This window comes from Elaeis guineensis, chromosome 12 (assembly GCF_000442705.2).
Source record: "Elaeis guineensis isolate ETL-2024a chromosome 12, EG11, whole genome shotgun sequence".
Lineage (NCBI taxonomy): Eukaryota > Viridiplantae > Streptophyta > Magnoliopsida > Arecales > Arecaceae > Elaeis > Elaeis guineensis.
Window position 1 is genome coordinate 9045713 of NC_026004.2, and position 24327 is coordinate 9070039.

Sequence of the window (24327 nt, forward strand, 5' to 3'; positions counted from 1 at the left end):
ATCTAATCAGAATTGGATGTTGGAGTATTTTTTGTGCGTCAAAAATTAAGATGGGAATAGGGCATGCATGAGATAATTGAGCGCTAGTCTTCCTTGCTGCAAAATAAGATCCACGCCTCTCTTCTCTCCTTCATCCCATGCCCCAACTTATCCTCATATCAGATCTGAGACAGAGAGATTAGAGAGAGAAGAAGAGAGTTCTTCTTCCTTTTTTTAGCATCTTGAAGAGATCCTATCAGATTAGCGTGAAAGATTCGTGCTGCAACCCTGTTCTTCAAGATCTAGAAGAAAAAGTCCAGATCCAAGCCAAGGAGCGAGATATGCAAAGTGTTAGCACTCCGGTGACCTCGATGCTTCAATCAAGCCGTCTTCGTATGGATACCAACAAAGGCCGATCGCTTGTACGACTCTAACAGAAATCCCGAACATCCGCCAGATCCGATCCAAATAAGAGCAAAGAAAAGCGATTAAGATAATCATTCTTTCTTCTCTGTTTAATTTTCAGATCTAAAATATTTATTTTGTGACATGTTAAATGTTCCCTAAGTGATTGTAGGATTAAATCCGAACGTGAATAAAATTAAAATTATTTTAATTTTATCTTTCTGCTGCATATTTTTATAAGATAAAAAAATCTACATGCTAATCATCTAAAATATCAACAATTCGCATTTATGTTTTGTTTCAGATGGAATTATATAACCGCTGGATTTCTTTTTGGACTGAAATTTTAGCATATGGAAGGCGCAAAATCTGTACATTCCAGTCTATGATGGGTCACTTTCTTGTTTGGATAGAGCAAGGAGGAGATAACGCCAGATACAGAACTGTGACCTTTGGTGGTTAATATACTCTGGTATATAGAGTAGAAACCATATTTTGCTCATGGAATCAAGTTAAAATGGTAAATCGAAACCTTGTGCTTGATGACAATCTATTTTCAAATGATTTAGTTGCCAACCAGCCTCGGCGTCCCCATTGCATTACTCAAAAAAGAGAAAAATGATTCAATTAACAAATATATAATTATTAGTATGATTTTTTTTTTCTTTCAATTTCCATAGCGGATAACAAATATGTTCAACATACTGTATTGATATGCTGCTTCATTCAGGTGGTTTTCATCCCACCAGACAGAATACTCGCAGAAGCCACGGTGACAAACTACAAAGCAGCAAAATACATGATCATTTAAAAAGATATGAGACAACGAAGACTTTATATGATCGAAGTTATTGAAGACTGATGTATTAAGACATCAAGTTGTAATAATCACCTCCATGAGAGTTAGTGCAAGCATGATGACACATCTCTATTTCGATGCTGCGCAATGCTTGACACAGACATTGAGGTCGTCCGTCAAGCTTCTGTTCGTTGAGTAACTAATCCAAACAAATTACTATATAATTTTACAGAGATCTTTTTTCCAAACTGAACTGCGAAACTCCAGTAGTTTACTGTGGGAAAAAAGAAAAGAAAAGAAAAACCAACCTGTGAAACTCCAGCTGCATGTGGCAGCATACCGAGAATTCTGGTCATAGTCAAACAAATTGCGCTGAAGTAGCTTATATTAGCTCACGGACTACAAGCCACCAAGTGACTTGTCTTTGATTGAACAATACGGTTTTGGATTAACTCTGAACGCAGAAAAAAAAAAAAAGAATCAAATATTAAAAGCCTCAACTTGATGATTGGCCTGATGAAATTGAAATAAAATGTCATGAAATAAAGCAAAATAAAAATGGTAGATTTCTGCATTTTCTTTAGTTTTTATAAAAAGGAATTACTATTTGTTAAAAGAGCCATATATATGAAAGCAATTTGAATCATGGTCACCAAGTAACAAAATTACAAACAAAAAGAGCAACACATACTAATTTTGCAAAATTATCAAGGTATGACTCTGTTTAAGAGAATTACAACTTTTCTTTTCTTTTTTCTTTTTTTTTTTTTTTTTGAGATGCAATTACAGTGGAGAGTTAACCCACTGACTCAGAAGTAATGTTTTTTATTTTTCCAAAATAAACTGAAGGCTAACCCAACCAAGATTCTAAGAAAGAACAAAATATTGGAATCGTCTATCCAACATATCCAAGGTCCTACCCTCATCTATACAGAAGCATCATATTAATAAAACCTTTTTGAGCATGCAGTCATGGTCGAAGTGAAGCAGACAAGTGTTCTCCAACAGTAGCATAGTGAAAAGAACAAAAGCGAATAAATCCCTTCATATGAACATAAGATTTAAGCAATTAATACTAATGAAAATGCAAAATAAATGAATACAAAAAGACAAAAAATCGAGCAAGCAGTTGAAGAAATAGGATACTACCAAAATCACCATGCTTCATTAAGGCTGAAAACTTTGGACTTGAGCTTTTAACATCTTAATAACATGAAATAAATATCCTCTGGGACTGCAAACAAAACAAACTAAATGTTCAAAACCACAAGATTAGTGATGTTCTTCAGGTGAAAAGATATAAACCCTAGAACTGTACCATGCAAAACCAGACAAAAAGTTGTCATGAGCAATAAAGTATCATCATGTTGCATTATGCTGTGATGTCTTAAAATCAACTAGCTCTGTTATGAATAAGACAAAGGGTGGCCCAATGCATAAGGCTTCCACTATTGCAGACTCTGGGAAGGGTCAGAAGCATGCAGCCTTACCCATGCATGTAAAGAGGCTGTTTCAGACAGCAAACCTGTCAGATATATAAAAAAAGAAAATCATCATAATAGAAGTGAAGAAAGACACAAGTAGGCTATGCAAGGGCATATTCATTTCCCTTAAGTAATAGGAAATATAGAAGTGAGATTACCGCAAAAACCTGAAAAGACTAACTGCATGTCATGATCATGTCTGGAACCTATCGATTTGGGCAATCTGAGTGCCGAGGTTCCAGGCTACATCTCAAATAATATTTGAGGAATCACCCAGCACGCTTCCAGTCACCAGGGAATCAATTTAGGCACATGAACCAGATACTTCAGGTGACAATCAGCAGTTCAAGGTTGAGCTTTCCACTTCAACCTAATAGAATCAGCCAGTGCTTTCCCATACATCAAAGGGGTCGACATTCTGTGGCCGCGGGCTAGGTATACTTCCTTGACCCCAACCTTTTTGCACTCGCTTCAGAACTTTCATAGCTACCCCACTTCCATCATCTCTGAAGATCAATAGACATTCATAGCAGTGAATTTTCTACTGTCTAATAATATAAGCCCAAAATGGGACTACTCAACTTTCATCTTGCAGGAAAAAAAAAATCAGAGAACTTGGAAATATACATGTGTACAAACCAAACGATAGACGAAACTCTTAAAAAGTTAAACAAAATAAGTGCAACAAAGTAAGAACACCAATACAGGTATACCTGTGCAACAGATTGCGCCAGTCACTTCCACGGGAACTATCTTGCTTTGATTTTATGTGTCTAGGTCCCATCTCACCATGTTGAGTATAGGAATTAACAAATTTTGATTTTTCATGATATGTTGCCATGTCCATCATCTGCTCTGAGAGTTTATCAGCCTCATGTTTATTTCCCTTCTTGCTGAGTGCGTCAATCACTGGCAGGAATGCTGCAGGATCAAATAGATAACCTTTATTAATCATAGAAATGAGTAAGCTCTGTGCATCATCTACCCTCTGTTCCTTGCACAGTTCCTCAACAAGATGTTTGTATGGGAAACGCTCAATGGAAAATCCCCTCTCGAAAGCAATTTGAAGCAGTTCCTTAGCCTCCAATAATTTTCCATTCATGGAAAACTCATTGCACATTAAACTATAAAGCACTTCCTTCTGGCCACATGTAGTCAGAGCACCATGGAAGATGGCTTGAGCAGCATCAAAATCAGAAGTCTTAAAAAAAGCCTTGATAAGCAAGCTGAATGAAATTATATTAGGCATGATGCCATTCTTTGACATCTCTTCTAATAGTGAAGCAGCTTTTCTTGCCATTCCTCCATCACATAGAGACCGAATCAGGTTATTGTAAGTAATTACATCTGAAGGAATCCCTTTTTCTTGCATTTCATTTATCAAGTTTTGGATTTCATTGAATTGCTGCTTACTCCCTAACCCCCAGATTAACAAGTTGTATGTTTTTGTACTCGGTTTGCAACCTTTCTTCCCCATGTCTCTTAAAACCTTAAAAGCTGAGGACATCTTTCCATGCTTACAGAATGCATGTATAAAAGTGTCATAGATAACTGAATCTGGAGCAATGTTTTTCCCAGTCATTTCAACAAACTTTTTCTTAGCTTCATCCAGTCTGCCAGCATTACATAAACCACTAATAAGAGTTGAATAAGTGATGAGATCAGGAAAGCATTTCTTGCTATCATTTCCATCATCTACCAGACCAAGGAATGCATTTCCAAGTTCACCTAGGGCTGCATTTCCATGTTGCCACATACCATCAACAATTTCCATTGCCTTATCCAATTTCCCATTTTCGCACAGACCATCAATAACAATATTGCAGCTCACAATGTCTAAGCCATATCCTTTCTCATTCATCTTCTGCAACAATATCTCTGCCTCTGAAATCCTACCCTCTTTCCAAAGACTTTGCAACAAGATATTGCAAGTGAAGGAGTTTGGAAAACATCCATTGCTAACCATCTCATGAAGAATCCTGCTGGCCCCCGAGGCCTTCCCTTTAGTGCAATACCCATGGAGCAATGTACTATAAGTCACTGTATCAGGAGAAATTCCATTGTTTCTCATCAAACTAATAACTGACTCAGCACCAAAAATCATCCCCTCTTTACACAACCCATCAATAACAATATTATAGGAGTACAAGTTGGGTCCAAGGCCCTTCCTAACCATATCTTCCAACAGCATCCTTGCCTCAAGCAACCTCCCATTCTTCACCAAGCCTGACAACCATATATTATAATTCTCCAACCGTGCAAAAAATCCACTCTCTTTCATTGACTCAACTAGGGCCCTGGCTTCGTCCAACATGCCACCATTGCAAAATCCATCTAGTATTAGATTAAAAGTAATCTGATTAGGCCTCGGCAATCCCAACTCATCGTCCTGCATATCTCTGAAAATTCTATACGCCTCTAGGACCTTCCCCATCTTACAAAGTGCTGATATCCTGGCGTTGAAAGTAACCACATTAGGGAAAAGGCCTTCCTTCCTCATCCTGTCCACCAAGCTCTCAGCTTCTCCAATCCTGCCCTCTCGGCAAAAGCCAGAAATCAACGTGTTATAAATTACCAAATTCGGTAAGCACCCAACTCTCTCCATCCCATCCAAAAGCTCCACAGCGCGGAGACTGAATCCCGCCTTGCAGTAGCCTCGAATTAAAATCCCGAAACTGAACTCATTCGGTTGGCAGCCCTTCAACGTCATTCTATCGAACAACAAGCGGGCCTCATCCAACCGGCCTGAGTTACATAAAGACGACATCAGGAGATTGAAGGTGTAAGTGTCCGGGGAGACTCCGGCGAGGAGCATGTCCTTGTAGAGGGCCTCGACGAGATCGGGGCGGTTGGCTTTGAGGGAGGAGCCTAAGAGGGAATTATACAAGCGGATGGGGGGAGCATGGGAGGGGAAGTGGGAGCGGAGGGACTGGAGCTGGGAGAGGGCGCGGTCGAGGATGCCGGCCGTGGAGGAGGCGAGGGAGAGGGCGGTGAGGCAGTGGGGGGCGGCGGAGTGGGGGAGGTTGAGGAGGAGATGGTGGAGGTGGTCGAGTTCGGGGAGGAGGCGGGCGTGGGCGAGGGCGCCGGAGAGGGAGAAGATGGAGGAGGGGGAAGGGGGAGGGGCGGAAGGGGAGGAGAGGAGGTGTTTGAAGAGACGCCATGCGAGGGCTGGGTTGCGGGCGTTGCGGCGGAGGATTTCGTCCACGAGGCGTCGGGGGTTGCTGGAGTTCATGGGGTGGGGGAGTTCGCGTCTCCCCGTGGTTCCCAACGGTCGTTTCTTTATTTGGGACGTGGGGCTCTCCTAAAGTCGGCACGTTTGGCCGAATCCGATAATTTGCTCTAAAGTCGGCACATGTGATGACTGAATTGCCCTGTTAAGTCGCCTGGTATGCCGACTTTGATGAAATCTTCTGATAGGATCGTGCACGTATTTTTATTCACTATGCCGCAGATTTATGTTTGAAGAAGTGATCGACTGATCTATTTTAATGTAATACTAGACGCAAGCCCTCCGCTAATCATGTTCTTTTTAAAAAAAAAAAGAAAATCATGTGTAAACAAATTTTGTATTCAAATAATATATTGATTATTGATTTCATGAAAACAATATCCCTTTAAGAATGATCCCAAATAAGGTGCAGTCGACCTGTAGAGGTTCAAGCTTAATTTGATTCAAAATATTAAAATTTAAAATTTGAGTTGATATTGATCAAGCCTTAACATCCAAGATCCAATTCAATTCAATCAAGAAAAGCAATATTCGGGATAGACTCAACTCAAATATCGATCAAACCATATTTGAGCACGAGTTTAAAATAGAATTTAAACATTTATCATAATCTAAAAATATGATTAAAATAAATTATAACATAATATTATATTATATTTTAAAATATTAAATTAATATTGTATATTATAAATAAAAAAATATAGTACTATATATATGTATATTGATTATATTCGTGATCTTTTAAACCAAATATTTTACTACTTGAACTTGACTTATAAAACTATTTGAACTATTTGAGCCAATATGAGCTTAGAAACAATTAAGTCAAATTAAGAACTAACTCAGACTCAAGCAGTTTATTAAGTTGTTGATTCATTTGTACTCCTAATGCCAAATAATTTCAAGAGAAATGATAAACTGATAACAAATTTAGAATGCTTGGTAAATATACTTGGGTTATATGGGCATTTTCATCATTACTATGTCATATGGAGGGAAAATTAGTAATGGATTCCAAAAATTTTATTGCTATGCCCAAGATTTTAAAACAGAGGTGAAATCCAATCTCTCGTCATTTTTACATTAGGGTTTTAATGCAAAATTTGATAAATAATTAAATTATCTAAAAAATTAGAATAATTTAAAGGAGTTTGTTGGAACTTCCAAATAGCACAGAGTGTAATTCGGTTTATTCTGTCGTAAAATGTGTGAAATAGATTATATAAAACTCATTTGGTTTGCGAATAGTAGAGGGGGAAAGTATATAGTCAATGAAAAGTGGAAAAAATTTCTACTGCTTAGTTGGAGTTTAAAGAAGGGAGATTGGAAAAAGATGTTTTCATAAGAATATAATTCTTATGTTTCATGAGAAAAAAAATTTATATATAACATAGATTTTAAATTTTTTTATAAGATAAAAATTTAAAAAAAAAATTCAATTTTTTTTTTTAAATCATTAAAAAATTTATTATATAAATAAATATTTTCTCACTTACAATATCTCAAACCCTCCACTACCATGATATAAGACAAAAAGTATTTTGAGCCATTATAATTTTTTATTTGCAAATGATATTAATATTTAAATAGAATAAAATTTTTTATTATATTAAGGATATCATAGATATTTTTTATGATTTTTTTAAAAAATAGATGTTCTATTAAATATAAATTATTCTAAAATAATTATTTTTTAATCATGTATTCTCAAAAATAACATTCAAATATTCTTCCCAGGAGATACGTTGTTGCCCAAAATTTTTTCGGCCCAATTGTAAATCCGCGCCACCATTGCTACAAAATAGAGACATCGCGCGCGGCGCGCCTTTCTTTCCCACCACAAAAAGCCAGAGCGTGAGGCTGAGAGAGGGCGAGAGAGAGATGCAGGCGACCGGGGCGGCGGGAGGCGGGGCGGCGACTGGATGCTTCAAGTGCGGGAGGCCCGGCCACTGGTCGCGAGACTGCCCTTCTTCTTCTTCTGCGACGAATCCCAACACTAACCCTAATCCCAACCCTAGGACACCCTTCTCCTCATCCAAATTCCCTCGGCAGCCAGCCTCAGGGAAGGCCTCCACCGATGCTTCATCCGCCACCAAGAAGCTCCCGAGGACGAGGCCCAAGGTCACGCCGGATCTTCTCCTCTCTGAAGACGGCCTCGGCTACGTCCTCCTCCATTTCCCCCGTTCCTTTAAGTACCATGGTCGCGGTCATGAGGTAAAGCTCCCATCTTGCCTTTGATTTAAAACTTAGATTTTCGCTGATTTTTCCGAAATCCTTTCTGGATCTCCGTCTTCATATACGCAATCTGCTAGTTTGCATCTCTCGTGCTCTCTTATCTGCAGTCTTTTGTTACTGATTTATGGTTGTTATAATTTTTGTTCTGTGGATAGTGATGTCCTCTTTGATCTCAAATTAGTAGGTTCCTTATTATCTCATGTCAGATTTCCCTACGTTTTGTTTCATTCTAGCAGTTAAAATCTTCTCTGCTGGCAAAGCCCAACTTTTTATCAAAACAAAAAAGCCTATTTTAATTTGATGTTATTCATTATGTTTTTTCCTCTGATTGAGATTGCTAAATTTCTCTTGATCTCCGGCCTCAATTTCTTAAGACTTTTAGTTCTTGCTTGCTAGATCAGAACTGTTAACTCGTGGTTATTTGTTTTTTGGGCAAAGGTATACCATAGGGCTACTTCTGTAAATGGCTACAGCTTGTTTGAGTTGTTATGACTGAATTTACTTCAAACTTATGAATTTTGTCCAGTAAGTCTTTTTCTTCAGTCCTCCGATGAGGAATGAGTATTTGCCTTGCTTGCGCAGGTCAGTGATCTGGGTAATTTGATTAATCTGTACGCACAATGGCATGCTCGTTTGATCCCATACTACTCCTTTGATCAATTTGTGCACAAAGTTGAGAAAGTTGGTTCCACCACCCGAGTCAGGGTAAGCTTTTTCTATGAAGATGTAAAGATTTTTTTTTTAAAAAAAAATTATTTTTTTTATCACACTTAGATGAAGGATTTACAAAGATTTTAGACTACAATTATGATGCATTACTATGTCTCTTGATGCCGCGCATTGATGATATTTCTGTCATGTTGTTATAGAAGTTAATTGGGGCATAAGGTATGGTCGGTTTCTTGCATGGGCAAGAAAAAGCCTAACAAGTTCGGCTATCAAGGCCATGCTCTGTATTTATGTCAACATTGGAGTTGAAATTACTTGTAAAAATCTTCATATAGAACCATTCCACATGCCTATTGCTGCTTTTCAAACAAAGTTAGTAAGTTACCCTCTTTAGCTGGGTATTGCTAAGTCTTAGAAGCAACTTCTTATCTTCTTATGTGTATGCTGTCCTTTATTTTTTTCACTCAGAATAAAATATGTATTATCTTTCCAATTGCAAGGTCATCTAGGAGATATATATGATGTTTCAACATTGACTTGCTATACTTTTTTCATGATATACCACAATGGCTTTTATATTTTGATCGTGTTTACAAGTATGAAATTAATTGTCTCTTTTTTTGTGAAGGACATATCACTTGTGTGTTGTGGGATACTTTTCCTAATTGCTAAACATTAATATTGCAACCATTTTCTCCCCTGATAGAAAACAATAGTTTCAGGTTCCCGTCATCTTAATTGAATCAATCTTGACCAATGTCTAGATGGGGATAAAAGATTGCTCCATTGTTCTTAGGAAGATAAAACAAGCATCGAAAACAAATGCAAGTTTATCATGTGTTAATTTGTTATAATTAATTATTTTCAATTGTAAAAGCATGTGATTTCTTGATTCAATTTAAGTTTGTGCTGCTATATACAGTTACTGGTTTACCCATTTGGCAAACAATTTTGTGGGTAATAAAGTTTCCGAAAATAGATATTCAGATATCTAATAGTTGCCAGTTGTCATAGGTAAATCTCTAAGAAGATTTTTTACTTTTCATCAAACAATTAAACTTTAGTTTCTATTCATTGCATCTGCAAAGTGCAAACTTCTCTCGCTCTTTCTCTCTCTCTCTCTTCTAATTGATATGTGGAGTTTGATAACAGCTGATGTCAACTAACATGATCTACATAGATTGGGATTCTTGGTTGTTTGTTATCCTTGGGCAAACATAAGGTTTATTTATGAGTTCTAGCTGCAATGTCTTTGTAGGTTTCTTTATCAATAAGTTACAAAGTTGGTCTAGGAATTGCTTTAGTGGCTTTTTATGGGAAGACTGCACGTGTATTTTTCCCCTTTCTTGTTGGAATCTTGATTCTGAATAAATAGGGAAATCCATCAAACTTGTCATCTTCATTCTTCTCCCATCTGCCCTCTTGTTTGGTCTTTTTTAGGTTTCAACTACAGCTTTCAAGCCACTTATCAAAAAAACTACAGCTTTCAAGCCTATTCATGTATCATCTCTGCTATTATAGTGCAAACTTTGGGGGCAGCGACATGTGCACCTCACACGATAAATTGTAGTATTGCCTAATCTTCTCTCGCTCATACCTTTTTTTCATTTTCTTTTCATGAAGAGATGCATTGCAGAACTGAGGGATAGAGTAGCCAAAGGAGGAGACCCCACAAAGCTGCATGAACCACCAGCTGAACAAGTTCCTCCGGAGTGTGAAGTAGGTATATAACATGTAACCTTATCTAAGTATGAATTCTCCATTTGAAGTTATACTGTATAAACACTATTTCTCACTAAGCATCTTTGTTTATATTACTATGTTGTTGCAAAATTTGCATTTCAGACATCCCACTAAAATACAGTTATTCCCATTGCTGTTATTAATCAGATCATATTGTGTTATCATCAATAAAAGAAAATTTGGCCCTTGTTGATGACAGCATCACCACTTTAGCAGCGTGTTATGCCCATTTTCAATGTCAAAATGCATAAGATGTATATTTACCGGATTATATGTGTCTATTGATGTGTGAACAGCTGTTGTCTTTAAATTAACACTGCATATTATTTGCAACCACCATCATATGGCATTAGTGTCATGTTCTTAATGCCAGTTAATGTCTGACAGAAGCTATAAACAGTAGATGGAGGAAATGTTCATGAATCTAATTTTTATGAACAATTTATTGCCACAGAAGGTGCTGCCATGGGGGACCAAAGTACTGATACTATAGATCCACCATTGGAGAGTCATGATGGTGATGATATACAAGAAGATATGTTTAATGAGATTTACCAAAAGGCTACTGAGGTAAGTTGTTCAGCTGTTTGATATTCCTAACAAGACCGACACACCATCTGGGCAGTCATGTCCATAATCAAAGTCGCTGTTCTTTCCTTTGAGTTGTTTGCTGATGGTTGCTTTGTAAAGAAGCTCTGTGAAATTTGTGAATACTAGATTGTTAATCAAATGGTGCAACTAGTATCTCAGTGGACTCGAACTCATGCTCTCATTTTTCAACTCAGATTTTTTTTTGTCAGGAATTTCATTTTCATATTAGGAGACCATGACTTGAATAGAAAACTATATTTCTACCAGATTTTTATCGATTTAACATTTGATATCTGCTGAATCCAAATGGAGATTTATTTATTTATGGAATTTTCCCAATTTATTGTATTTATATATTCTTGACTATGAGAAACATTACTCTAACTTGGATATTCTAACTTGGAGTCTTGGATATGGTTGACTATGAGAAGTATAACTTATACTGGAGATTTCTACTTGCATGCCAATTGCAAATCTCTTTATACACATCATCCAGAGTATGACAGCTCTATTTTTGAAATTGCCATTTGAAACTGCAGGAACCAAACCACTCCGTGCAGCAGGAACCTTCTCAAGGTTCGCAAGGCATAGCTGCTTCGGAAGTAAACCTGGAGCCTAGATCTTTGGAAGAGCCATCAAATCAAGCAGCAGTAAATACTGCGACAGTGCCTAGCACAATTCAGATTACTGAAGAGCAAAGGGCCCGCATGGAAGCCAACCGCTTAAAGGCATTAGAAAGAGCTGCAGCTCGTTCTCGTCTCTCACAGGCTCCTTGAATGTTCTCTTCCTTTTTGTGCGTCACAATATTTTGTTCGAATGCCAATTTGCTTTGTTCAGACAGCTAAGCCTCCCAATTGTTTATGTTAAAACTTCTCAACTTTTTTTGCTTGTCATGTTCACATGGAATTAAGCAAACATTAACAGACTGCCTAATCTGAAGTAGTGAAGTTCTGTTTCTTTTGGATGTAATTTCCACCACAGATGTGGAGCCATCCTAGTTGTTTCATCCTGTGCTCTGCGACACATCCTCACTCATGTAGCAATTATCTTCATCTATATTAGTGTAATTCTCACATAGTACATGATTGGACATGGATATCTTTATCCCAGCAAAACTTCTACATCTTTTTCATTCATTCGCAGAATTTCAACATATCTTTTTTCTTTTTTTTCATGTCAGGACCATGCGGTTGTATCCTTATTGCTCACTTAAAAATAGGGATTCAATTGAGTTAAGTAGTTAGAAATTTGGGTTCGATTCGATTCAAAATATTCAAATTTGAATCTCGATTTGAGATTGATCTAGTTGAAATATATAAAAAAAAAAAAATTTGAGATTGACTTGATTTGATTTAAATATCAATTTAATCATATTTATATTTGAATTTGAGCCTCAGCATACTAATATGTATACATATGTATAAGAAAAATAATATTATTAAAAAATAAAAATTTAAATAGATTTGTGAACTTGTGAGTCAATATCTTGATTGATAATAATCAAGCTGAATCAAATTTAGACTCAAGCCGAGCTTGAGTAGCTCGACTCATTCGCACCTCTATTTTGAAATCAACTGCTCCTTATTGTTATCATGCACATCTTGCATATGTCTTCTTTTGAGTAGCATGGCCTCATTGTCTTTTGCTGGGTGGCAACCATCTTTCTTATACTGGAGCATCACTCCATGATCCTCACTCGTCCAGATACGACGTGCATATAGATACACTTTCCAGCAAACATGTCTGTCCCTTTCAAGAGCAGGATCATGGGCCCTCATGTCCCCCAGTGTATCACGATTCAACAGTAGTCCCCTTCAAATTTGTGAGGGCCCATATATCATATGGATGTATCCTGTCAAACAGTGTTTACATCAGAATCTGTTACTCTTACATTACTTTCAAATACGAGCTTTTGGAGGGATTTCATGCACCCTTGAGATCCATAGGTACTAACAGGTAAGTCATCAATCCAGGCGGAGAAAGATCAAACAGCCAAAGAAGTGAAAAGAACAAAGTGGGGCCAGATTCCAGTAGGAAAAAAGAAAAAAAAAAAAAGAAAAAAAAAGAGAGGAAAAATCCAATCTCGAATAATCTCTCAAATCTCAAAGTAGCACACCACACTCCAGGGACTCTACAACTTGGCCGTTGAAGAGAAGAATCATTTAAAAACCGAAAAAAAACCGGAATCAGTCCCTCTCTCCAAAGTTCAAATGCTCTGGCCCACGTTCCCTTGGCAAGCTCTGCACCGTATCCGACCACCGCCCTGGCGAGTGGTCGCTGCTGTTCGATGACACGATCACCTCCGTCCGCGTGTCCCGGATCATCTTCAGCACCTCCTTGGTCGCCGGCCGCCGCTCGGCGTCCACCGCCACGCATGCCATCGCGACGTTGAGCAGCGCCGCCAGCTTGTCCTCCGACGCCTCGTTCCCGGACGACACCGGGTCCTCCCCGGACTCCTTCTCCTCGTCGCGCACAGAGCGTACCCACTGGGGGATGTCGGCGCCGTGCTCCTCGACAAGGTCTTGGAAGGGAGTCTTGCCTGTGAGGAGCTCCAGAAGGAGGACGCCGAAGCTGTAGACGTCGGAGTGGGGGGTGACGAAGCGGGATCGGGGGTGGCGGGTTTCGGGGGCGCGGTAGAAGAGGGAAGAGGAGGTGGGGAGGTGGTGGTCGTCGTCGGCGGAGGGGAGGAGGCAGGGGACGAGGCCGTAGTCGGTGAGGCAGGACTCGAAGTCCGTACCAAGGAGGACGTTGGAGGACTTGAGGTTGCCATGGACGACCGGCGGCGAGGATTGGTGCAGGTAGAGGAGGCCGGCGGCGACGTCCTCGGCGATCTTCAGGCACGACGTCCAGTGGAGGGGCTTACCGCTGCCGGAGGGCCGGGATCCTGCTCACATCAAATCACAGCCACACATCTCATGAACCCTCCCATTCAGAAAAGTGCATGCATAACATGGAATTATAACGAATAAAAAAATCATTAATCAGATACGGAATCACAAAATTTATACTTTGTTCCATGTGCAATCACATGCCTACATAATAATTTGTGCTCCATAAACTAGTTTTTTTGGTAACCATTCCAAAATCTAGTTCACTAATGCATTTTGCTTCACATGTAGATCACCTGGTTTGGACGTGGGGAACGATAGGTGGACCATCCTCACTGGATACAGAGGGTTCAAACGAAGCAGCAAGTGGAATCATCAAGGAAACAGGAGGAAGACCGCACCAGAGTGAGTGGCGCAAACCAACAAACAGGAAGCAGCCAAATTAGTGCAAGCCTTTCCAGAGAAGACCAGGTTATACGGCAAGGGACGAGACCACCTCTGAGAAGTCTGGTGCATGATTGCAGACAATCTCAAGCACTGCCCTTGCACATTAAAAGGTTCACGAGAAAAGAAAGTAGGCGAGGGGTTATTTCCAACAAGAAAGTTGAGACAGGTCATGGCCAAATGAGTATTACTAATTTACTGCCGCTTACCTTGATGCAGGCTATCTAATTATAACAGTTATGGACCTTAATGTTTCAACTCGGTCAGAGAACCGGTCACAGGCTGCAGTATCTTTTGACCCAAAAGGAGTCTTGAGACTCCGTGACTTGGGATGTTACTCGTGATTCGTTTCGGTTGTGTTTTTATCTGTGGGCACCAATGACGAGTACTATTACCCAGCAACTTGTGGAATAGTTTAGCAGTCTCGGTGATCATGACCGTACGTTTTCCGAGACTCGCTAGGGATGGCACTCATAAGGAGTCGCATCAGCCCAGAGGATGAGACAAAGGGAGTACAGGGAACGGCCCAAGGTAAGACAAAGAAGCACTGATCTGATGGTCAGGGTTCTTCGTCCCGTCGCTAACAGAATCCCTCTCTCGCCATGACGCTCGCTGGGTGGAGGGAAAGGTGGAATGGGCCATGGAGGGTGGATTTTTTTTTAAACAACCCCTTACACATTCTATATTTATAAACATAAAAATTTGTCACATTGTTCATTACTTCAAAATTTGTCCATTTTTTATAGGGGGCTTATATAACAATTCCTTGACGCCGATGGTCATACAATGTGACTAAGACAATAAATTAACGTGATTGTTGCCATGAATTAAGCAGTAAGTTAGAGTTTAAGGGCGGAGTTTTTGATGCAGGGACTGATAAAAGAAATATATCTCCCCACACTACTCCATTCCCCATAACATGTAGCTATGACGTGGCATCCAATGAATGAACCAACGTCATCACTAGTCTCCGGCCAAGTTGGATAGGGAATGGTGAGGAAAGCGTTGCATCATATTCAATACAAAAAGATAAGGACTCCGTCAGAAATCAAGAATTTGTCAGGGACTTATACGAAAAAAAAAAAACAGAGAGAGAGAGACGAGAGAGAGAGAGGGCGTACCATGGATGAGGGAGAAGAGGCTGCCATTGGGGAAGTAATCGTAGACAAGGAGGCGCTCCTCCTTGGCCTGTAGGTATGCCCGCAGAGGCACCAGATTGGGATGGCGGAGGCGGCCAAGCTCCTCCATCCGTCGCCGGAACTCCTCCACGCCAGGCTGGGTCGAGTCCTTGAGCCGCTTCACCGTCACTATGAAGCCGGACTCCATCACCGCCTTGTACGTGCTTCCCACCGTCCCCCTCCCCAGCGTCTCCGCCGACGCCTTCAGCAGCTCGTCCAGGCTATACATCTCCCCTAAACAGCCGCAAAATACCAGCTTTCCAAGCCCCTCTCCTTCCCACGAGAACCCCCCCTTCGTTCCTCCACCGCCACCGCCACCTTCCACCCCGCTTCCTCCGCCGCCGCAGCCTTCTTCTAAGGACTTACCTACTCCTACTCCCTGAGTTCTGCTTCCCGCTGCTACGATTTGCCGTTTTCTTCTCAACACCAAGCATACGGCTAATGCTAAGCACGTAGATAGGACCAGAACTCCGGCGATGGAGCCGGCGACGATGGCAATGAGTCTTTTGATACCGCATTTTTTGTGATTGGAAGCGATAATAGGAGGAAAGGCATTGATGGTCGAAGAAATGGAGGATTTTGGACTGTTGGAAGGCGGAAAGGTGGGTGTTTTAGAACAGGGGAGTTTGATTTGGGAGCCGCAGAGGTTGGGGTTGTGGTGGAAGGAAGAGAGATTGAACTGGGAGAGGGCTTGGGTGGCTGGGATCTCGCCGGAGAGGTTGTTGTTTGAGACGTTCAGGTAGCGGAGGCTCGGCTGGTCCAAAGGCGGGATCTCCCCTGTGAGGCGGTTGTGTTGGAGAAAGAGGGTGTAGAGCCGGGGGATTCCGGCCAGGGCCACCGGAATGGGACCGGATAGGAGGTTGTCGGACAGAACAACGACCTTGATTCGGTGAAGGACGGCGAGGGTGGCCGGGATCCGGCCGGAGAAGCGGTTGTCGTTGAGGTAGAGGGACTTGAGGTTGACGAGCGCGGTGAGCTCGGGGATGGCGCCGAAGAGGGAGTTAGACTTGAGGCTGAGGACACGGAGCTGGTCGAGGGGGGCGAGGATCTCCGGCGTTAGGATTCCGGTGAGGTTGAGGAACTCGAGCACGAGTTTGCTGACCCTTCCATTGGAAGCACACTCCTTTACCCCATACCACCCATTGCAGAGCTCCAGCGAGGCCTCTCGTCGCCACGGGATGGCGTCCAAAGGATCAATGGAGGCCTTCAAAGCCAAAAGGGCCTCCGCATCGCTAGATTTAGCTCTAATGGAGGAAATGCGAGCAAAAAAGAAACAAAGCAAGAGGAGGAAGAGAAGCAAACACCTTGGAGAGACGGGCTCCGACTCCATGGAGGCCAATACCAGCAGAAGAGTAAAGACACAAGTAAATGGTGTTCAATACGGCAAGAGGTTACTCTCTAATGGATTGAAAGCCGTCATGGATCAGAGAAAGGGATGGCTTTTCTTCCGAGTCACATCGCTTCGTCCGGAACGGGAAAGATTCGGTCTTTCAACGAGATTGGAGAGCGGATGGCTTCGAGAACGACCGAGTGAGCTCGGTCGAGCGAATCCGTCGATTGGTGAGCATTGGAATGGCTTCACGTGAACTGGGTTCAAAGACAGCAGAGGAGACGATAGTGGCTTTCTTCCTATTTCTGCCCCATCCTGGCTGTATTACCAAAAAAAAAAAAAAAAACCGATTTTTAAGCACTCGCACCTCGGGATATATTAAAGTCCATTTTTTATTGCTGGCGTTCTCTCGACCGTTTTCTCTCTCAATGGCATGGGATCCGATGGGGCCTTCAGATCTCCATGGTCGTGAGAGAATCGATGCCTCCCAACGGTAACAAAGAGAGCAGCTCTAACAACCAAAAACTTCAGAACTAGAAGAAGAATAAGCTAGATGTAATCTGATCAGAAAGACAAACCTAATCCTATGAAAAGACTTAGGAGCTCTTCAGACAAATATAGCTTCCGACACTTCATCTTCATGGCTATTGGAGAGAGGCATTGCAGAGATCAAAGAGGGAGGGAGGAAGAGGTAGGTGACGGCTCAATCGTCGAAGGAGTGGAGATTTAGAACTTAGGATAAAATACACGATGGAAAAATCCATGGTAACTAATCCTATCGATCATAGATTAGGATTTCCTCCATTTCTGTCCTTCCTCTCTCTATTCCTTATTTTATCTTTTTCAACATTTCCGACAATTAGGTATATGACATTTAAAGTATCCAAATTATTTCATAGGTTATATGGAAGAAAAATATCAACTGAAAATAAAATTTAATTTGTTAAATATTAAAAAATCTTCATAATTACTGGCAATATACTATTTTTGTAATGAGCTGGATCTAAAATGTTTTAATTTATTAGATTCAAGTGCAACTCAAAATTGCAACGTTGATCACATTATAGATTATAAGAGGATGGAGATCCAAGTCTAGCTGGACTAGGCTTGATCCCAAATCACATATCATTATACTGTACTAAAAACGACATGAGCATTAATAAGATATTAGTACATCAATATTTTGTATATATTTTATTTGACAAATTTAGATATAAATTCCAATTTTACTAGAATGCCTCAATTTCACTTCGTAAATCATAAGTACTGTGATATTACCCGCACATGGATTTTATTTTTTATTTACAAGATATATTATTTTTAAAATATTATTTTTATTAATTATATAAATATTTAGAATAAAATATATTTTATTAATAAATTTTTTTATTATTTTTATAAAATACTATTTTATTAATATATTATTTTATTATTTTATTAATATATATTATATTTTATTAATATATTAATTATATATTTTTTTATTAATTTTTTAATATATTAATATCATATTATAAAAATATTTTTCATTATCTTCTAAACTACAAAATGATCCATCACATAAACTTTCGTATAAAGCTGGCGTAGAGAGTAATTAAATATTCTTATTTTTTTTACTAAATTATAAAAATATTTTTTAAAATATTTATATATTAAATATTTTTATTTTTTTATTAAGCTATAAAAAGATCTCATATAAATCTCCACATAAAATTAAAGTAGGAAACATTAAAATATTTTTTTTTTTGCTAAACAACGAAAATATCCTTGGACATACATATATGGTAACAATGCCGGTATTTTTTTTCAAGATAAATCTAGATACTAATCTTATATGCGTAATATCTTTGAGACAATGTATTAATTATTGGAATACAATATAATTTCACCTCACATTATTAATTTAAACAAAGTACATAAGTTTTCAGAATCTCTTTTACTTATCTAATATAATAAATAATTTTAAAAATAAGCAAAAATACAGTCACATCCGCTTAACAAAACAATCATTTCAGTAGATGATGATCAAAATTCTAAAATATATATTTTTGATCGTAAAACTTATAAATAAAATTTATTAAATTAGGGATGTCACTTTCTGAAAGAAAAATGGAAGATATCTTGGCAACTAGTCACGTAACAAATCCCACTGCAAAGCTTATCAAAATTCATGCGAGATTACGCATGACTGAAAGTAAATTAAATACAGATCAAATATATATTTATATTTCAAATATTCAGATGATAAGTTTGTATTTATACGGATATGAGAGCATATCATAAAGGCTAATCAAATCAAAGAGAGTATACTACGGGACTCCGCCAATTAAATTAGAGAGAGAGGAGTCAAATGGCCAACATCATATTTATTCAGGAGGTGTTTGGTTGGAAAGAATAAGAATCTGAAATCAGAATCGAAATGGATGGTTCCTATTCCAACTGTTTAGTTAAAAAGAATCCCATTTCGATTCCGATTTTAGAATAAAATAAAAATTACTCAATTTATATAGAACTCAATTTTTATTTTATTCTATAAATTTTAATTTTAATTTTAATTATAATTATAATTATAAACTAAATATTTTAAAAATTTTAATTATTTTTATTTTTATTTTAATTTTAATTTTAATTTTAATTTTAATTTTAATCACGAACCAAATACTCTTCCAACCTATCATCTTTTTCAACTTCTTCTCCGCCAAACCCCCAACTTGTTCGTCTCCACCCCGAGCCTCGGCTCCCCTCCCTCGCCTCTCGAGGCCTTCTCCGCTACGGTGCACTATTCTCGACCTCCTTTCTGCGCAGTAGGTGGACACGTGTTATGGTGCATGGGGCCTCGTGCCATAATCATTATCCACTCTACTGCCCATTTGGGGCACGTAGCGTTACTGGTACGCATCGTGTCCGTGGACGGCAGAACATGGGTTCGACCGACTAGTTATGACGGTTTGGTGATATGTTGTCGGGGGGATGCGACCCAGCTACGGCATAAATGACTCGATTGAGTTTGATAGATTGATCGTTTGGTTAGATTTATCTTTTGGTTATATCTGTTTTTTTTTTGGGGTTAAGTGGAATAATTTTGGCTTTTCATATTCCATCTACGCAATCTTAATCTTCATGTTAAAATCACTAGCGTATCTTGCACGCAAGGGATAGATGGGATGAAGTACAATTATCTGATGCAATTGAAAAAAATTATCATCTTTATTTTATTATTATTTTTAAAAAAATTTTATTTTATTTTATATTAATCATAAAAAAAATTTAATTTAATAAAAAAAATTTAATTTTATCTTAAACTCTAATTTGATGCAATCAAATTATGAAATATTTAAAAATTTTAATTCAGATTCTAACTATAAATTTCATCAGATTCTCGTTACGGAATGATCATGTGAATCCTTATACAGCAGAAATGGCTTATATGGCAAAAAAAATTTATGTAGACAAAAAATTTTTTTTTTATATATATTTTTTCATTTAAAATGTGCCTATTTGGCAACTAAATCTCATTGATCCTTATCGAGTGGTGGTCTGCTAGTCGGCAAACAATGGCATTCGACGGTGACTGATTCTCTATTTTTATAAAAAAAATAATTTTACATCTTATATTAGCAATAAAGATTGATCCATAATTCTTTTATCTTGAAAAGAAATAATAAAGATTGACTTAACTCCCTCTCTCTCTCTCTCTCTCTCTCGTCTATCTTTCCCTTACTGATGTATAACTCATGCAAGTTGCAAACAGAATCTATCAACAATCATCGATAGGAAGAATGGATGGATTAAGAAAGATAAAATCCTATCGGCAAGAAGGAACAAAAGATGAGAAAATTATCTTTGTCATCAAAATAAAAGATCGGTCACTGCATTCTCGCCGACCAACGAACCACCACTCTCGCAAGCTTCACCGATATTGAGCCATCGGAATGGAAGAAATAATCGGATTATACAAATGAAACAAAGAAGAAAAAAAAGGAGAGAAATAACTTGTCCACATCAATTCTTTCTACCACATACCTCGGTCACGTGATCTCACATGACTGTTTAGTAATAGAAGCTAGACAGATTCTATGATCGGTGTTGGGATATACCGACCGACTCCATCCGACCGACTGACTCCATCCCACCGACCGACTCCATCCGGCCGATCGACTCCATCCGACCGACCGACTCCATCCGACCGACCGACTTCATCCGACCAACCAACTCCGCCCGACCGACGGTGGGCGACACCGACAGCGACTACCGATTGTGCCCCGACCGGAGCGGATCGGCCTAACGAGCCTACGTCACCTCTGATCGCCTGAGAGCCGACCCCCGATCACCCACTTCCTATCGGGTGGGACACCGCCGACTCGCCATCAGTTTGGACGACTGACGTCCCACCTCTGCAGGCCCTCCTAGACGCCGAATGAGCGGCGTGGGCTGCAGTCCCATCAAGTAAACGCCGTACGAATGCCAGGGGGCATTGTCCTGCTGGGAAGCCTGGGGCGCTGTCTTGCTAAGGACGAGAATTAATTCCTAGGACCTGTCAGCTTTGTCAATGACGTGACAACCTCCGACGATTTGACAACTCTCCAGTTGTCTACATCACCGACGGCAAGGCCATACCACCTCCTACTATAAATCGGAGAAAGCAACAGTGCTAGAGGTCCCTTCCGAAAAATCGTCAAGCTCTCCCTCTCTCTCTCCCCCTCTCTCTCTCTCGTAGAGCTCCTTGTCTCCTTTTCACTGTTGCCCAGTCTCCTCTCTGACTTGACCGTCGGAGGGTCCCCGTCGGAGCCGCCTCCGGTCAGCGTAGACTTTCTTTTGCAGGCGCTCGTTCCCGGCGACCAGGCGACGAGGAGATTGGCCGCAACAGATTGGCGCGCCAGGTAGGGAGAGTAACGGTACACTATCCCCACGAAATTGGAGATGACAAAGATAAGAGCTCAATGATCGAGGGTCACTGGATCGACGAGGCGCTCTTCCCACTGGGAAGAGGCCTCCCCTCCACCCTCCATGGCGGAACCCAGCTCTCCGCGTCCCGCAGTGACCACGGAGGCGCAGATCGCGGCAATAGTTCGGCAGATGACCGTGCTGACAGACGCGGTCAAAAGCCTTCAGCAACAATCGATCCGGCTGCCGCCTTCACCGGGCGAGCAACCAGCGGCACATCCGATACCCTCCAGGAGCAGCCGCTGGCGCCCGCACTGATCGCCATCGCCTTCTCCGGAGCCCCTGGCAAGCCGCTCCCACCGGGAGGAGGTGCGCCCACGGTGTGACGCCCGTCGGTCTCGACGACCCTCCCCTTCCCAGCTGGAACGAGCAAGGAAGGAGAAGCGACTGCGAACGTCGTCCGCCTCTCTCTCGGACTCCTCTGGAGACTCCACTCCTGGGATCTCCCAGCACCGATGGATCGACGACTACGAATGCAGGTTCGACGAGATCAACCGTCAGCTTGCCCAGTTGCAGGTGGACGGACAGAAGTCCTCGAACGATGTTGACTTCCAGACCGTCCAACCTCTTTCTCGACTCATCCTTGACGAACCGATCCCCAGTCGGTTCAAGATGCTGCACGTGGAGCCTTACGACGGCTCCACCGACCCAATCGACCATCTGGAGAGCTATAGAACTCTCATGATGATCCAAGGGGCAACCGACGCTCTCCTTTGCATCGGCTTCCCCGCCACGCTACGCAAAACTACCAGGGCCTGGTACTCCGATCTTCGATCGGAAAGTATTCACTCCTTTGGGCAGCTTGAGCACTCTTTCGTGGTCCACTTCAGCACCAGCCGAAAGCCGCCCCGAACATCGGACAGCCTTTTCTCTCTTAAACAAGGAGAAAATGAGATGCTCCGACACTTCGTGGCGCGACTCGAGGTTCGGGACCTCAATGAGGACATGGCCGTCTCGGCCATGAAGCGCGGGCTGAGGGCGTCCTGGTTCACCTACTCCCTGGACAAAACCCTCCTCCGAATGTATGCTGAGTTGCTGGAGCGCGCATACAAGTACATGCACGCGGACGAGGGAGCTTCCGACCGGCATCTGGCCGAGCCCAAAGGCCCGAAGGAGAAGCGGAGGAAGGGTCGGGACCCTGTAGTGCCTAGCAGGCCCCCGACCGACAGTCGGGTCTCACCCCTACGACGGAACCAGAGGTCGCCCCGACGGCGGAGCCCAAGGCCGACACGCCCCAGGTACGATTCCTACACTCCCCTCTCTGCTCCTCGTGCGCAGATTTTGATGGAGATCGAAGGGGAAGAGTACCTGCGACGGCCTCCGCCTTTGAAGGCAAAGGGCCTCGACCGGCGAAAATACTGTCGATTCCACCGGGGCCATGGCCACAATATCGAGCAATGCATTCAACTTAAGGATGAAATCGAAGCTCTCATCCGCCGGGGATATCTCGATAAATTTTGGAGGAACCCGCCGACCCAACCAGTTGCCGACCGACGACCCCAGCCGACTGAAGAAGCGACTAATAACCGACCTACGGCCGGGGTCATCAATATGATTTCCGAACGGCTAGGCCCGGGAACGTCTGCTGGAGGGGAGCCGGTGAAGAAGCCACGCTCGGACGATGCAATTACTTTTACAGAAGAAGATGTTCGGGGCATCCAAACCCCCCATGATGACGCTGTTGTTGTCTCAGCAACAATAGCGAATTACGATGTAAAAAAAAATTTTGTAGATAATGAAAGTTTAATGAACGTTTTGTTTTACTCGGCCTTCTTCCAGATGCGACTATCGGCTGACCGACTCAAGAGAGTCTCTACGCCCCTGATAGGCTTTGCTGGAGACGCTGTCGCGGTGGAAGGAGAGGTCACCCTGTCCGTGACGGTTGGAGCCGAACCACGATAAAGCACAGTCCACCTGACTTTTGCGGTCGTCCAAGTGTCCTCGACCTACAATGCCATACTTGGAAGACCCGGACTAAACGCCCTCAAGGCGATAGTTTCCACGTATCATCCCTGGTTCGGTTCCCGACCAAAAACGGCGTCGGGGAGATGCGCGGAGATAACACCTCGCCCATCGATTCTTTCAGATCTCTGCTCGAAGCGACGAATCGAGGGGCCCCCCGACGGTCGACAAGCTGGACCAACGGGAAGAAGAAGAGCGGGGCGAGTCGGCCGAACAGCTCGTTCCCATCGCGATAGCGGGAAACCCCGACCAAAAGGTGTGGGTCGGGTCTCAATTACCCGACCCCGAGCGACGACATTTGGCAGAGCTACTAAAGGAAAATACCGACATATTCGTCTGGTCGGCGGCGGATATGCCAGAAATTCCCCCAGAGACGATGACCCACCGACTCAACATCGACCCAGCGATAAGGCCGGTAAGGCAGAAGAAAAGGTCTTTCGCTCCAGAAAGACAGAAGGCCATTGACGAGGAGGTGGATAAGCTACTCGAGGTAGGCTTTATCAGGGA

The 24327-nt window shown here is 41.4% G+C and overlaps 3 protein-coding genes across 7 annotated transcripts; 1 reads left to right on the forward strand and 2 right to left on the reverse strand.

Moving 5' to 3' along the window:
• Window positions 1-902: 902 nt before the first annotated feature.
• Window positions 903-5913, reverse strand: LOC105055375 (uncharacterized). Of its 5 annotated transcripts, none has more exons than XM_019853968.3 (7): window positions 3381-5913; window positions 2826-3173; window positions 2674-2708; window positions 2333-2417; window positions 1492-1637; window positions 1277-1382; window positions 903-1164 (listed from the first exon to the last, which is right to left on the reverse strand). In XM_019853968.3, exons 1-2 carry the CDS (start codon window positions 5897-5899, stop codon window positions 3047-3049), a joined length of 2646 nt encoding a protein of 881 aa, XP_019709527.1. In that variant the 5' UTR covers window positions 5900-5913; the 3' UTR covers window positions 903-1164; window positions 1277-1382; window positions 1492-1637; window positions 2333-2417; window positions 2674-2708; window positions 2826-3046. The 5 variants fall into 5 exon arrangements, with proteins under 5 accessions (XP_019709527.1, XP_073103025.1, XP_073103026.1 ...); XM_073246924.1 differs by having other exon boundaries at window positions 2333-2433; XM_073246925.1 differs by having other exon boundaries at window positions 1277-1367; window positions 2502-2708.
• A 1789-nt stretch (window positions 5914-7702) lies between these two features.
• On the forward strand, window positions 7703-12067 carry LOC105055374 (uncharacterized). Its single transcript, XM_010937155.4, has 5 exons — window positions 7703-8110; window positions 8714-8836; window positions 10424-10523; window positions 10998-11113; window positions 11674-12067. Exons 1-5 carry the CDS (start codon window positions 7778-7780, stop codon window positions 11908-11910), a joined length of 909 nt encoding a protein of 302 aa, XP_010935457.1. The 5' UTR covers window positions 7703-7777; the 3' UTR covers window positions 11911-12067.
• Window positions 12068-12999: 932 nt separating this feature from the next.
• LOC105055373 (inactive leucine-rich repeat receptor-like serine/threonine-protein kinase At1g60630) lies at window positions 13000-17693 on the reverse strand. The gene is made up of 3 exons (XM_010937153.4): window positions 17493-17693; window positions 15528-17233; window positions 13000-14018 (listed from the first exon to the last, which is right to left on the reverse strand). Exons 2-3 carry the CDS (start codon window positions 16912-16914, stop codon window positions 13321-13323), a joined length of 2085 nt encoding a protein of 694 aa, XP_010935455.1. The 5' UTR covers window positions 16915-17233; window positions 17493-17693; the 3' UTR covers window positions 13000-13320.
• Between the last annotated feature and the right edge of the window lie 6634 nt (window positions 17694-24327).